The following is a 12,522-nucleotide window of genomic DNA, read 5'->3' on the forward strand; positions in this document are numbered from 1 at the left end:
GCAGCAAGACTTTCGACGACATCATGGAACGGAGTCCGTTCAAGAAATGTCCCGTGTGAGGATCCAAGTATCCCCACATCGACGTCCACCCGGTGTGCAACAAGTGCCTGTCGCCGGATCACGATGAAGCCAACTGTTTGGCTTGTTCTAGGTTTCGATCGAAGAAAACGCTTCGGCGCGTGGCACGCCAGGAGGCCCGGCAGTCGGCCCCGGCACCGGTGGACATCTTCGACGGAGGAGAAGCAGACGAGCAAGAAGTTCATCTGCAAGTTTCCCCTCCGGCGGAGGAGATCGAATACGACGCGGAAGTCGAGGTGGTCAAGGGAGAAGACGTCGTCGACGAGGTAGGAGACGACAATCAGGCCTACGGGGCCACGGAAGATAGCTCGGGTGAAGAGCTAAGCCCCGAACGAACAATTACTGAGGCTCAGGTCGAGGGATCGCCACACGGCCTTACCCAAGACCTTCCACCCAGATCCACGGCCTCGCCTACGGGCCCGGCTACGGACACTTCTGCGGAGCCGACGTTAGTCAAACCGAAACCTTCGGTGTCGACGAAAACGAAAGTGATTGATACGCCGTCGAAACAGAAGAAGTCTGTCCCTTCGGCCGCCTCCTTGTCCTCAGACACGTCTGGGCAGCCGAAGAAGGCTGTCTACCCGGGGAAGTCGACCAGGGGCGCCGAGCCAAAGTCGGTCAAGGGTGCCGAGTCAAAGTCGGTCAAGGCCGTCGAACCGAAATCGGCCAAGGGCGTCGAACCGAAGACTGGGCCCCGCACCCCGTAGTCAAGGCCACCGGCACCAAACCGTCGGCGCCGAAGGCAGTCGGCACAGAAGGGGGACACAGAGCGCCAAAAAAAGCTGATCCTGTACCGGATAAAAACAAGGCATCGACGCTCGAGTCTTCACTCGCTGGTGGACCGAAGACGTCTGTCGGATTGACGAAACCGTCCGCTTCCTTTACGAAGCAGGTGTCGGAATCTCTACAACGCATCAGGAACAAGGGTTCCGCGGCCGCACCGAAGGATGCTTCCACCGCGAAGCCAGCTGCCACAACGCCAAAGTCTTCGACGCCCCTCCTGTTTACGTTGCCGCCGAAGGTAGCACCAGAGGCCTTCGCACCACGGTCGGTCACAGACGCGCCCGTACCAGTGTCCACGGCGCCGAAGCCTTCTCAGCCGCTTGGGAGCTTGAACCCTCGACAACCCTCGGTGGAGGAACAGTCGGAACACTATATCGACACCGACACCGGGAAACTCACCCTCTACAAGAGGAAGATCACGGCAACCCAGCCTTTGGAGTCCTACACGATTTCTTTAAAGGGCAAAAAGCCTGCTGCGGAATCTCCAGTTCTGGTGGAGCCTCTTGCTCCACGGCCTCCACGAGTGGCTACACCCTCACCCACCTATTCGGATGTGGAGGGTGGAGAAGGTGCTGACGGAGTATGGCTTTCCTGCAAACACTGACCCTGAGGATCACCACGACTCATGGGCAGATGCAGGTGACCCAGGGGATCAGCAAACTGCCCAAGACCCTCAGGTGTACGCTGTCAAGACCTCTCATACTGAGGATTCGGCTGCATTTAACGCTCTAATTGAAAGGGCGGCTAAAAACCACGACGTGGAGCTCCACGCTGACCCTATCGAAGTGGACTTCCTTTTTGATACCTTTTCCACAGCTGAAAAGACTGTCAAGACTCTCCCCATGCTGAAAGGGGTTCTCAAACATGCTGCAGACATTTTTAAGGAACCCACACGGGCCAGGGTGGTCAACCCTAGGATTGAGAAAAAATATAGGCCAGCGCCTGGCGACCCCACCTACATCAAAGGCCAATTGCCATTGGACTCTCTGGTCGTTTCTAATGCCCGGAAGAGGGCGAACTCGCAGACCACTGGTGATGCTCCTCCCCCCGACAAGGAATCTAAAGTGCTGGAGGCATCAGGGAAGAGGGTGGCGGCTCAAGCGGCCAATATCTGGCGTATCTCTAACACTCAGGCACTCCTGGCCAGATATGACAGGGCGCACTATGACACACTAGAGACCCTGTTACAACATCTTCCAGATCAGTATAAGGAGGCAGCTGAGATGCTTATTCAGGAAGGGAAGCTTATCTCCAACGCTTCGATTAAGTGTGCACTGGACGTGGCGGACACCGCGGCCAGAGCCATTAACACCAGTGTCATGTTGAGACGTCAGGCCTGGCTTAGAATCTCCAGTTTCAAGCCGGAGATACAAACTATCATCCTCAATCAGCCAGTAAACCCAGATAGGTTATTTGGGCCTGAGGTGGATACAACCTTAGAAAAGATAAAAAAGGATACCGAAACTGCAAAATCCATGGGGGCTCTCCAGTCCCAGCAGTTTCGGGGCAGAACTTTTCGTCGCTCGAGCAATAGAGGTGTTTCCAGAGGCCAGATGTCCCAGCAAACGCAATACAATAACGGTGGGGCGCAGTCCTCTTACACCAAGCAAAGTAGAGGCGGCTATCGGGGCAACAGCACCAAGGGCAGAGGTCGTGGAAACAACAACTCCCGCTCCTCCGCCACCAACAAAAAGTAACACCCTGTCACTGCCCCCCGACCATACTACACCTGTCGGGGGGGAGACTCCAGCGGTTCCTGCCAGTCTGGAAATCCATCACCACAGACAGGTGGGTCAGGAAACCTATCCAGTTCGGTTATTGTCTAGAGTTAACATCCACTCCACCCAACATGCCACCAAAACACCGTCCTATGTCCACAGAGCATTTGCAGCAGGAGGTACTCGTCATGCTGCAAAAAGGGGCAATCGAGCTCGTGCCGGTGGAGGAAGAAGGCACGGGAGTGTACTCCCTGTACTTCTTAATCCCAAAAAAGGACGGATCCCTCAGACCCATACTGGACCTCAGACCCCTGAAGCAGTACATTCTACCAGAACACTTTCATATGCTCACACTGCAGCAGGTTCTCCCGTTGCTCAATCAGGGAGACTTTCTCGCAACCTTGGATCTCAAGGATGCCTATTCCCACATTCCACTGCATCCATCACACAGAAAATACCTCAGGTTCACTATTCAGGGTCGGCATTACCAGTTCAAGGTTCTGCCTTTCGGAGTGACCACAGCACTCAGGGTGTTCACAAAATGTCTGGCGACAGTAGCTGCGCACCTCAGGAGGCAGAACGTTTACCCTTATCTGGACGACTGGCTTGTCCAAGCAAAGTCGGCCCAGCAGTGCGCCGCCAACATGTCCCACACCATTCACCTTCTTCACGATCTGGGATTCTCACTGAATTATCCCAAGTCGCACCTTCAGCCAGCCCATGTGCGGCAATATCTGGGTGCGACGATAGATACTCTGGCAGCCACAGCTCAGCCGAATTCTGTGAGGATCGACAGCATTCAGTCACTGATCCAAAAGTTCAGACCGCAACACTCGCTTCCTGCAAGAGTGTTCATGCAGTTCATAGGCATGATGGCCTCCTGCATCTTCATAGTCCCGCACGCGAGGCTACATATGCGTCCGCTCCTAGAATGCTTGGCTCATCAGTGGACTCAGGCTCAAGGACTGTTGAACGACCTAGTGTTGGTGACCGGTCGGGCATACAGCTCTCTGCATTGGTGGAATCCACACAACCTTTGCAAGGGCCGACCGTTCCAGGAGCCTGTGCCACAGATTATCCTGACGACAGACGCATCTCTCCAGGGATGGGGAGCTCATGTGCTCCACTACACGGTGCAGGGACTATGGACAACGCAGCAGCAAAAGATGCACATCAACTACCTAGAACTGATGGCAATCTTCATGGCATTGAAGGCATTCAAAGTACATCTGTGCAACAAAGTCGTGTTGATCCGGACGGACAACATGACGGCCATGTACTACATTCAAAAGCCTGGAGGTACACACTCTCCGCAGTTGTCTCATCTGGCTCAGAGCATGTGGAAGTGGGCCATTCAGAGGAACATCTTCCTCATGGCGGAACACCTCCCAGGCAAGGACAATCAGATGGCGGATCTGCTCAGCGGGTACAGCCACCAGATGCACGAGTGGGAGATACATCCATCAGTACTCCACCCGTACTTCCAGCAGTGGGGTCATCCACAGATAGACCTGTTTGCCACAAGGGAAAACGCAAAATGCCAAAGGTTTGCCGCCAGGTTCCCTCACCCACAGTCGCAGGGCAATGCGATATGGATGAACTGGTCAGGCAGATTTGCGTACGCTTTTCCCCCAGCGCCTCTCATACCGCTGGTGGCACGAAAGCTAAAGCAACACTCGATGACACTCATCCTGGTTGCTCCAACGGGGGCACGCCAACCATGGTACACCACGTTTCTAGAACTCTCCGTGGTACCGCATCAAAGGCTGCACCTCACACCCAGGCTTTTGACGCAGAGCCGTGGCGACATTCAGCATCCAGACCCGCAACAGCTCAACCTGGCGATCTGGCTCCTGAAGTCTTAGAGTTTGGCTATCTTGACTTGCCTCCTGAATGCATGGATATCATACAGGAGGCAAGAAAGCCCACCACCAGGGCCTGCTATGCAGTGAAATGGAAGCGGTTTGTCGTTTACTGTACTGAACACAACATCAACCCGCTAGATGCATCCATTCCCAACATCATCTGTTATTTGTTACATCTTTACAAATGCAATCTAGCATATGCTTCCATTCGTATACACTTGTCCGCCATAGCGGCTTATCTCCAGAACAGGCAGCATCTCTCCGTTTTCAGAGTGCCTGCCATTGAAGCCTTCCTAGAAGGACTTAAACGGGTCATCCCTCCCAGGACCCCACCAGCTCCTGTATGGAACCTCAATTTGGTCCTCACCAGGTTGATGGGCCCACCTTTTGAGCCTCTACATTCCTGTGAGATTCAGTTCTTAACATGGAAAGTGGCGTTTTCTCATTGCCATTACGTCTCTGCGACATGTTAGTGAGCTACAGACGCTCACTGTACAAGAGCCATTCATACAAATTCACTCCAACAGGGTGGTGCTGCGCACTAACCCTACATTTCTTCCTAAAGTGGTTTCGCAGTTCCATGTCAATCAGACCATTGAGCTGCCCGCGTTCTTTCAAAACCCAGAGACAGTAGCAGAAAGAATGCTCCACACTCTTGATGTCAAACGAGCTTTGATGTACTACATCGATAGGACAAAGGGTTTTAGGAAGACACAACCACTCTTTGTTGCCTTTTCAGCCCAGCACAAAGGCAACCCCATTTCCAAAGCAGATATAGCCAGGTGGATCGTTAAGTGTATTCAGATGTGCTATCACAAGGCTAAGCGCACTTCAACGGTCCCCCCCAGAGCCCACTCCACCCGCAAGTTGGGGGCCTCCATGGCTTTCCTTGGTAATATCCCTTTGGAAGACATTTGTAGAGCAGCCACATGGTCTACCCCACACACATTTACTAAACACTACTGTGTAGATGTGCACTCCGAGCAGCTGTAGGGCAGGCTGTTCTAAAGACACTTTTTCAGACATCTGCAGCTGGCACAGGCGGCCGCCTATGATGGAGGGACTGCTATATATTCTATGCTATAGATATGAATTCAGCAGCCCACATGCCTCGAACTGAATATGCTACTTACCAGTATGCATCTGTTCTTGGCATGTAGGGCTGCTGACATTCATATCGCCCGCCCTCCTCCCCGGCGCCTGTAGCGGCTGCAGAATTTACACTTACTCTTAGCATGGCCATCGCTCACACTGTTACACTCAATCTTCGCCAATGGCTAAAAACAATCTGGGGATGGAGTCGATGCCCATGAGCACTGTAGTCCAGGGGAGGCGCCACCTATCTCGTGATACTTCGAAGACTCTTCCAGGACAACAATGTGCAATCATCCGGACCCAACAATAGGCGGCGATCTATGCTATAGATGTGAATGTCAGCAGCCCTACATGCCAAGAACAGATGCATACTGGTAAGTAGCATATTCATTACCATTACCTCCCTTAGACGAGTAGGTGAGCTACAGGCACTAACCATTCAGGAACCTTTCATGCAAATACACCACAATAAGGTAGTACTCCGTACAAACCCTAAATTTATGCCAAGTTATCTCCACTTTCCACATCAATCAGTCCATAGAATTGCCAGTTTTCTTTCAAAACCCGCAGTCCGTGGCTGAAAGAGCTCTACACACACTAGACGTTAAAAGAGCCCTGCTATATTAAGTTGACAGAACAAAATCATTCAGAAAGACAAAGCAACTATTCGTTGTCTTTTCATCACAACATAAGGGTAATCCCATTTCCAAGACAGGAATAGCCAGATGGATCGTTAAATGCATTCAAATATGCTATCAAAAAGCAAAGCACACTTTAACAGTCCCCCCAAGAGCACACAACACGCAAAATGGGGGCATCAATGGCTTTCCTAGGAAATATTCCCTTAGAAGACAAATGTAGAGCAGATACATGATCTACCATACACACTTTCACTAAACACTACTGTGTTGACCTGCAAGCTAAGCAACAAGCTGCTGTAGGCCAGGCTGTCCTTAAAACACTTTTTCAAACCACTGCAGCTGGTACAGGTAACCACCGCTAGAGGAGGAACTGCTATACAGTGTATGCTAAGATACGAATTCAGCAGCCCACATGCCTCGAACGGAAAATGCTTCTTACCAGTTTGCATCTGTTCTTGGCATGTAGGGCTGCTGACATTCATATCGCCCACCCCCCTCCCCGGTGCCTGTCACAGCTGCAGGGTTACCTTCTTAACATACATTTATATGGTCATCTCTTACTTTTCTATACTCCCTCTTTGCCACAATGGCGAAAAACAATCTGAGGATGGAGAAGATGCCCATGCGCACTGTAGTCCAGGGGAGGAGTCACCTATCTCGTGATACTTCGAAGACTCTTCCAAGACAACAAGGTGCAAACATCCGGACCAAAAAAGAACGTCGATTCGAGCAAAACAGCCTCAGGTATCGACAAGGGGAAGAAACCGGTCGACGACAGAACAAGGCCTACGCCCAAAACTAGCGTTGAGCCGAAACCGAAGGTGGACGAAAAGAAAACGGTCGAGCCGAAGCCCATCGAACCGAAAAAGGGCATCGAGCACAAACAGCAGGCTCCAAAACCACATAAAGACACTGCCGAACCGACACAAATACTCGGTCCGAAACAGGTTGTGAAGCCAGCAAAGGACGTTCAAACAACAAAACCTGTTGAAAAACGGCCAAAACCAATCCAAGCACCAAAAGCAGTCGACAGCACAAAAAGCATCGACCCAAGGACACCGAAACCAAGGGTTGCAGCGCCAAAACCAAAAACTGTGGAAGAGGAACTTCTTCACCCAGATCCCTCCACAGAAGACCAGTCAAAAATCTACATTGACCCAAAAACTGGCAAAGTGTCTGTCTATACCAAAAAGAAAAGACCTCTAACAACTGAAGATCTTTCTACGATCCCCCTAAAAAAAAGACTGTGCTACCTCTCCCATTTTATTTGAACCTATCACTCCTGCTATGCCTGCTACTCCTTATACCCCAACATCACCGGCACGCTCTGACTACGCCCCTGATGATCAGGACTTAGATGTAGGTTTTGGTTATCCACAAAACCCTCTTCAAGAGCCAAACACACAGCCATGGGGTGGAGGAGGGGAACCAGACACTGAAGGTACTCTACCCATTACAGACCCTGCAGTGTACCCTACTAAGCCATCACCCACAGAGGATACCGTAGCATTCAATTCACTACTGGATAGAGCAGCAACCTACCACAATGTAGAGATGCACTCTGATGCTGTAGAGGAAGACTTCCTTTTTGATACACTCGCAAGATCTGAGAGACACGTTAAAACACTCCCAATGCTAAAAGGGGTCTTAAAACATGCAAGTGACATCTTTAAAGACACTGCTAGGGCACGGGTCATAAACCCTAGAATTGAGAAAAAATACAGGGCTGCACCTACAGACCCTACATACATCAAAGGGCAGCTACCCCTTGATTCCTTGGTTGTATCCAACGCACGTAAGCGTGCAAACTCAGACTACTGGTGAGGCTGCACCACCAGACAAGGAGTCTAAAAATTTTGAGGTATCAGGCAAAAGAGTGGCGGCTCAGGCAGCAAACTCCTGGAGAATAGCCAATACACAGGCCTTGCTAGCCAGATATGATAGAGCGCACTACGACAGTTCGGAAGAAGTTCTCTAACACCTACCTGATCCATATAAACAGCAGGCAGATGAACTCATACAAGAGGGCAAGCTCATCACCAATGCATCCATTAAATGTGCCCTGGACACGGCAGACACAGCTGCCAGGTCCATCAATACAAGCGTGCTCCTAAGGCGCCACGCATGGCTTCGTAGCTCAGGCTTTAAGAATGAAGTCTAATCTACAATTCTTAATCGGCCAATCAACCCAGACTTTTTATTTGGCCCAGCAGTTGATTCAATCATGGACAAAATGAAAAAGGATGCAGAAACTGCAAAGTCTATGGGAGCTCTTCAGTCCCAACAACACCGGGGCTCCTTTCGTCGCTCCAATTATAAAGGAGGAACACGAGTAACATCACAGCAGTCCTCCAACTACAAGACTAACACACAATCAACATATAACAAGAACACCAGTAGGGGTGGTTATAGAGGAAACAATACAAAGGGAAGAGGTCGTGGAGGCAATGCAAATAGATCCTCCACTAACACTAAGCAATGACTTCTTCACACTACCCCCAGACCACATAACACCAGTCGGGGGAAGAATACAACAATTTCCACATGCCTGGTTAAATATCACCACAGACAAGTGGGTCAGGCAAATTATCCAACATGGCTATTGCCTAGAACTCACCTCCACCCACCATACCACCCGTGCACCGTCCCATGTCACAGGAACATATAACGCTCCTTCAGCAAGAGGTCATCAGTATGCTGCAAAAGGGGGCCATAGACCCAGTCCCACTGCAACATCAGGGAACAGGAGTATACTCCCTATATTTCCTAATTCCAAAGAAGGACGGGTCTCTCAGACCAATATTGGACCTCAGGCCCCTCAACATGTACATTCTGTCGGAGCATTTTCACATGCTCACTCTACAGCAAGTCTTGCCATTGCTTCGCCAGGGAGACTTCCTAGCAACCCTAGACCTCAAAGACGCATACTTTCATATTCCAATACACCCTGCTCACAGAAAGTACTTGAGATTCACCATTCAGGGACAACACTACCAGTTCAAGGTCCTGCCATTTGGGGTGACAACAGCTCCAAGAGTGTTCACCAAATGTCTAGCGACCGTGGCGGCACATCTCCGAAGGCAACACATCCATGTGTACCCTTATCTGGACGACTGGCTAATACAAGCGCCAACAGCCCAGCGATGAGCCGACAACATGTCAAAAACCATACACCTACTGCACAATTTAGGATTCTCACTAAACTATCCAAAGTCACATCTACAACCCTCCCACGTCCAACAGTATCTGGGAGCAACAATAGATACACTGTCAGCAAAAGCATATCCCAACACAGCACGGGTTCAGGGAATGCAAACGCTGATACAAAAGTTCAGACCCCAAAACTCACTGCCAGCTCGAGTGTTTATGCAGCTAATAGGCATGATGGCCACGTGCATATTCATAGTCCCTCATGCCAGACTACATATGCGTCCACTACAAGAATGCCTAGCAAGGCAGTGGAACCAGTCTCATGGGCAATTAAAAGACCTAGTGTTGGTGACCAGTCGAGCATACAACTCTCTGCATTGGTGGAATCCACAAAACCTTTGCAAAGGACGACTGTTTGAAGAGCCTGTTCCACAAATAGTTGTTACAGCGGACGCATCCCTAGTAGGATGGGGAGCCCATGTCCTACACTACACAGTACAGGGACTCTGGACTATACAGCAAAAGAAAATGCATATCAACCTCCTAGAGTTGATGGCCATATTTCTAGCACTGAAAGCTTTCGCGACACACTTACGCAACAAAGCTGTGTTGATCCGGACGGACAACATGACAGCTATGTATTACATTCAAAAGCAGGGAGGAACACACTCGCCACAGCTGTCGCACCTGGCTCAAGCAATGTGGAAATGGGCCATTCAGAGGAACATTTTCCTCATGGCAGAACATCTCCCAGGCAAGGACAACCAAGTTGCAGACCTATTAAGCAGGCACAGCCAACAAATGCACAAATGGGAAATTCCCCCCAAAGTGCTCCAACCATTCTTCCGGAAGTGGGGACACCCGGAAATAGATCTGTTTGCCACAAACGAAAACGCAAAATGCCAGTACTTTGCCGCCAGGTTCCCACATCCGCAGTCGTAGGGCAATGCGATATGGATGAACTGGTCAGGCAAATTTGCGTACCCTTTTCCCCCCAGCTCCATTATTACTGCTGGTGGCACGCAAAATGCGCCAACATTCCCTGACGCTAATTCTAGTTGCTCCCATGTGGGCGAGGCAACCATGGTACACAACGTTCCTAGAACTTTCAGTAGTACCTCATCAAAGACTGCGACTCACACCCAGCCTTCTAACTCAGAGCCATGGCGAAATCCAACACCCAGATCCGCAACAGCTGAACCTGGCGATCTGGCTCCTGAAATCCTAGAATTTGGATACCTCAACTTGCCTCCTGACTGCATGAATATTATCAGAGGCAAGGAAGCCCCCTACCAGAGCATGCTATGCTGCAAAGTGGAAACGTTTCGTCATTTACTGTTCCAACGATAACATTAACCCACTTGATGCTTCCACTCAAAACATCATCTGCTACCTATTGCACCTCCAACGGTGCAATTTAGCATTTTCTTCCATCAGAATACACCTAGCTGCGTTAGCAGCATATCTGCAAAACAGGCAACACCTTTCACTATTTAGGGTGCCAGCGTTTAAACCGTTTATGGAAGGACTTAAACGCGTAATTCCTCCAAGACACCCACCTTCACCAGTCTGGAATCTAAATGTTGTCTTAACCAGACTAATGGGACCACCTTTTGAACCACTACATTCATGCGAACTACAATTTCTTACTTGGAAAGTGGCTTTCCTTATTGCCATTACTTCGCTTCGAAGAGTTAGTGAGCTGCAAGCCCTAACTATTCAAGAGCCATTCATTCAAGTACATGCAAATAGAGTAGTTCTTAGAACAAACCCTAAATTCATGCCAAAGGTGGTATCTCATTTCCATATAAATCAAACAATAGAACTGCTAGCGTTCTTTTAGAACCCACAAACAGTAGCTGAAAGGGCCTTGCATACCCTAGACGTCAAAAGAGCTCTGCTATATTACATAGACAGAACTAAAAAATTTCGGAAGACAAAACAATTGTTTGTTGCCTTCTCTCCACAACACAAAGGTAATCCTATTTCAAAATCAGGTATAGCCAGATGGATAGTTAAGTGCATCCAAATATGTTATTTGAAGGCAAAACGCACCTTAACAGTTCCCCCTAGGGCGCATTCAACACGCAAGCTAGGAGCATCTATGGCTTTCCTAGGAAATATTCCTTTACACGAAATTTGTAGAGCAGCCACATGGTCCACCACACATACATTTACAAAACACTACTGTGTGGATGTACACTCAAAACAGCAAGCTGCTGTAGGGCATGCTGTTCTCAAAACTCTTTTCCTGACTGCTGCAGCTGACACAGGTAGCCACCGCTAAGGGAGATACTGCTATACATTCTATGCACAGATATGAATTCAGCAGCCCACATGCCTCAAACGGAATATGCTACTTACCAGTATTCATCTGTTCTTGGCATGTAGTGCTGCTGATATTCATATCGCCCACCCACTTCCCCGGTGCCTGTCGCAGCTGTAACATTCACTCTTTGCATGGACATCTTACTGTACTATACTCCATCTCTGCCACAATGGCGAAAAACAATCTGAGGATGGAGAGGATGCCCATGCGCACTGTGGTCCGAGGGAGGAGCCACCTATCTCGTGATACTTCTAAGACTCTTCCAGGACAACAATGTCAAATTATCCGGACCCAACACTAGGCGGCGATCTATGCACAGATATGAATATCAGCAGCCCTACATGCCAAGAACAGATGCATACTGGTAAGTAGCATATTCCTTATCGTAGCCTCTTAAGAAATTTGGGCAAAAAGGATTCTGTTTGGGAGACAGATGACACTGATTGTGTATGTGAATACTTATATGTACATGATTGTTTTGTGTATCACCTTTTGTTGTTTATTTTTTCGTATGTATATGTAGATATTTGATGTGCTTTCTGGCAAATATATACATACAAACATCTGGATCTCAGACTGTTGTGAGTGCCTCGCTAAGAAGATAAATGGTGTTGAAGAGAATATTTCTCGTATGAGGGATTAAGGTTTCCTTCAGGTTTAAGAATTACCTTGGTTGTTTGATCGATTCCACCGCATGATCATTTTTTCCTGTTTTATTTTAGGCAAAGCACCCCCCAACCTTCCTCCCGGAGTACCACCGCTTCTTCCAAACCCATACATCATGGCACCTGGTCTCCTTCACCCCTATCCGGTGAGTCTTTCTGACTGAACCCTTTGTGATCACTGAGGTATAGATTGAGACT

General features: G+C 49.3%; 1 protein-coding gene across 1 annotated transcript in view; it reads left to right on the forward strand.

Moving 5' to 3' along the window:
• Nucleotides 1-12,522, forward strand: part of UBAP2L (ubiquitin associated protein 2 like) — a 775,602-nt gene that overhangs the window by 232,526 nt on the left and 530,554 nt on the right. Inside the window, exon 19 of the mRNA XM_078668896.1 lies at nucleotides 12,382-12,470. Within this exon, the coding sequence (XP_078525022.1) occupies nucleotides 12,382-12,470 (89 nt within the window). The remainder of the gene's footprint in view (nucleotides 1-12,381; nucleotides 12,471-12,522) is intronic.

The sequence above is a fragment of the Lissotriton helveticus genome, chromosome 12, assembly GCF_964261635.1.
Source record: "Lissotriton helveticus chromosome 12, aLisHel1.1, whole genome shotgun sequence".
Lineage (NCBI taxonomy): Eukaryota > Metazoa > Chordata > Amphibia > Caudata > Salamandridae > Lissotriton > Lissotriton helveticus.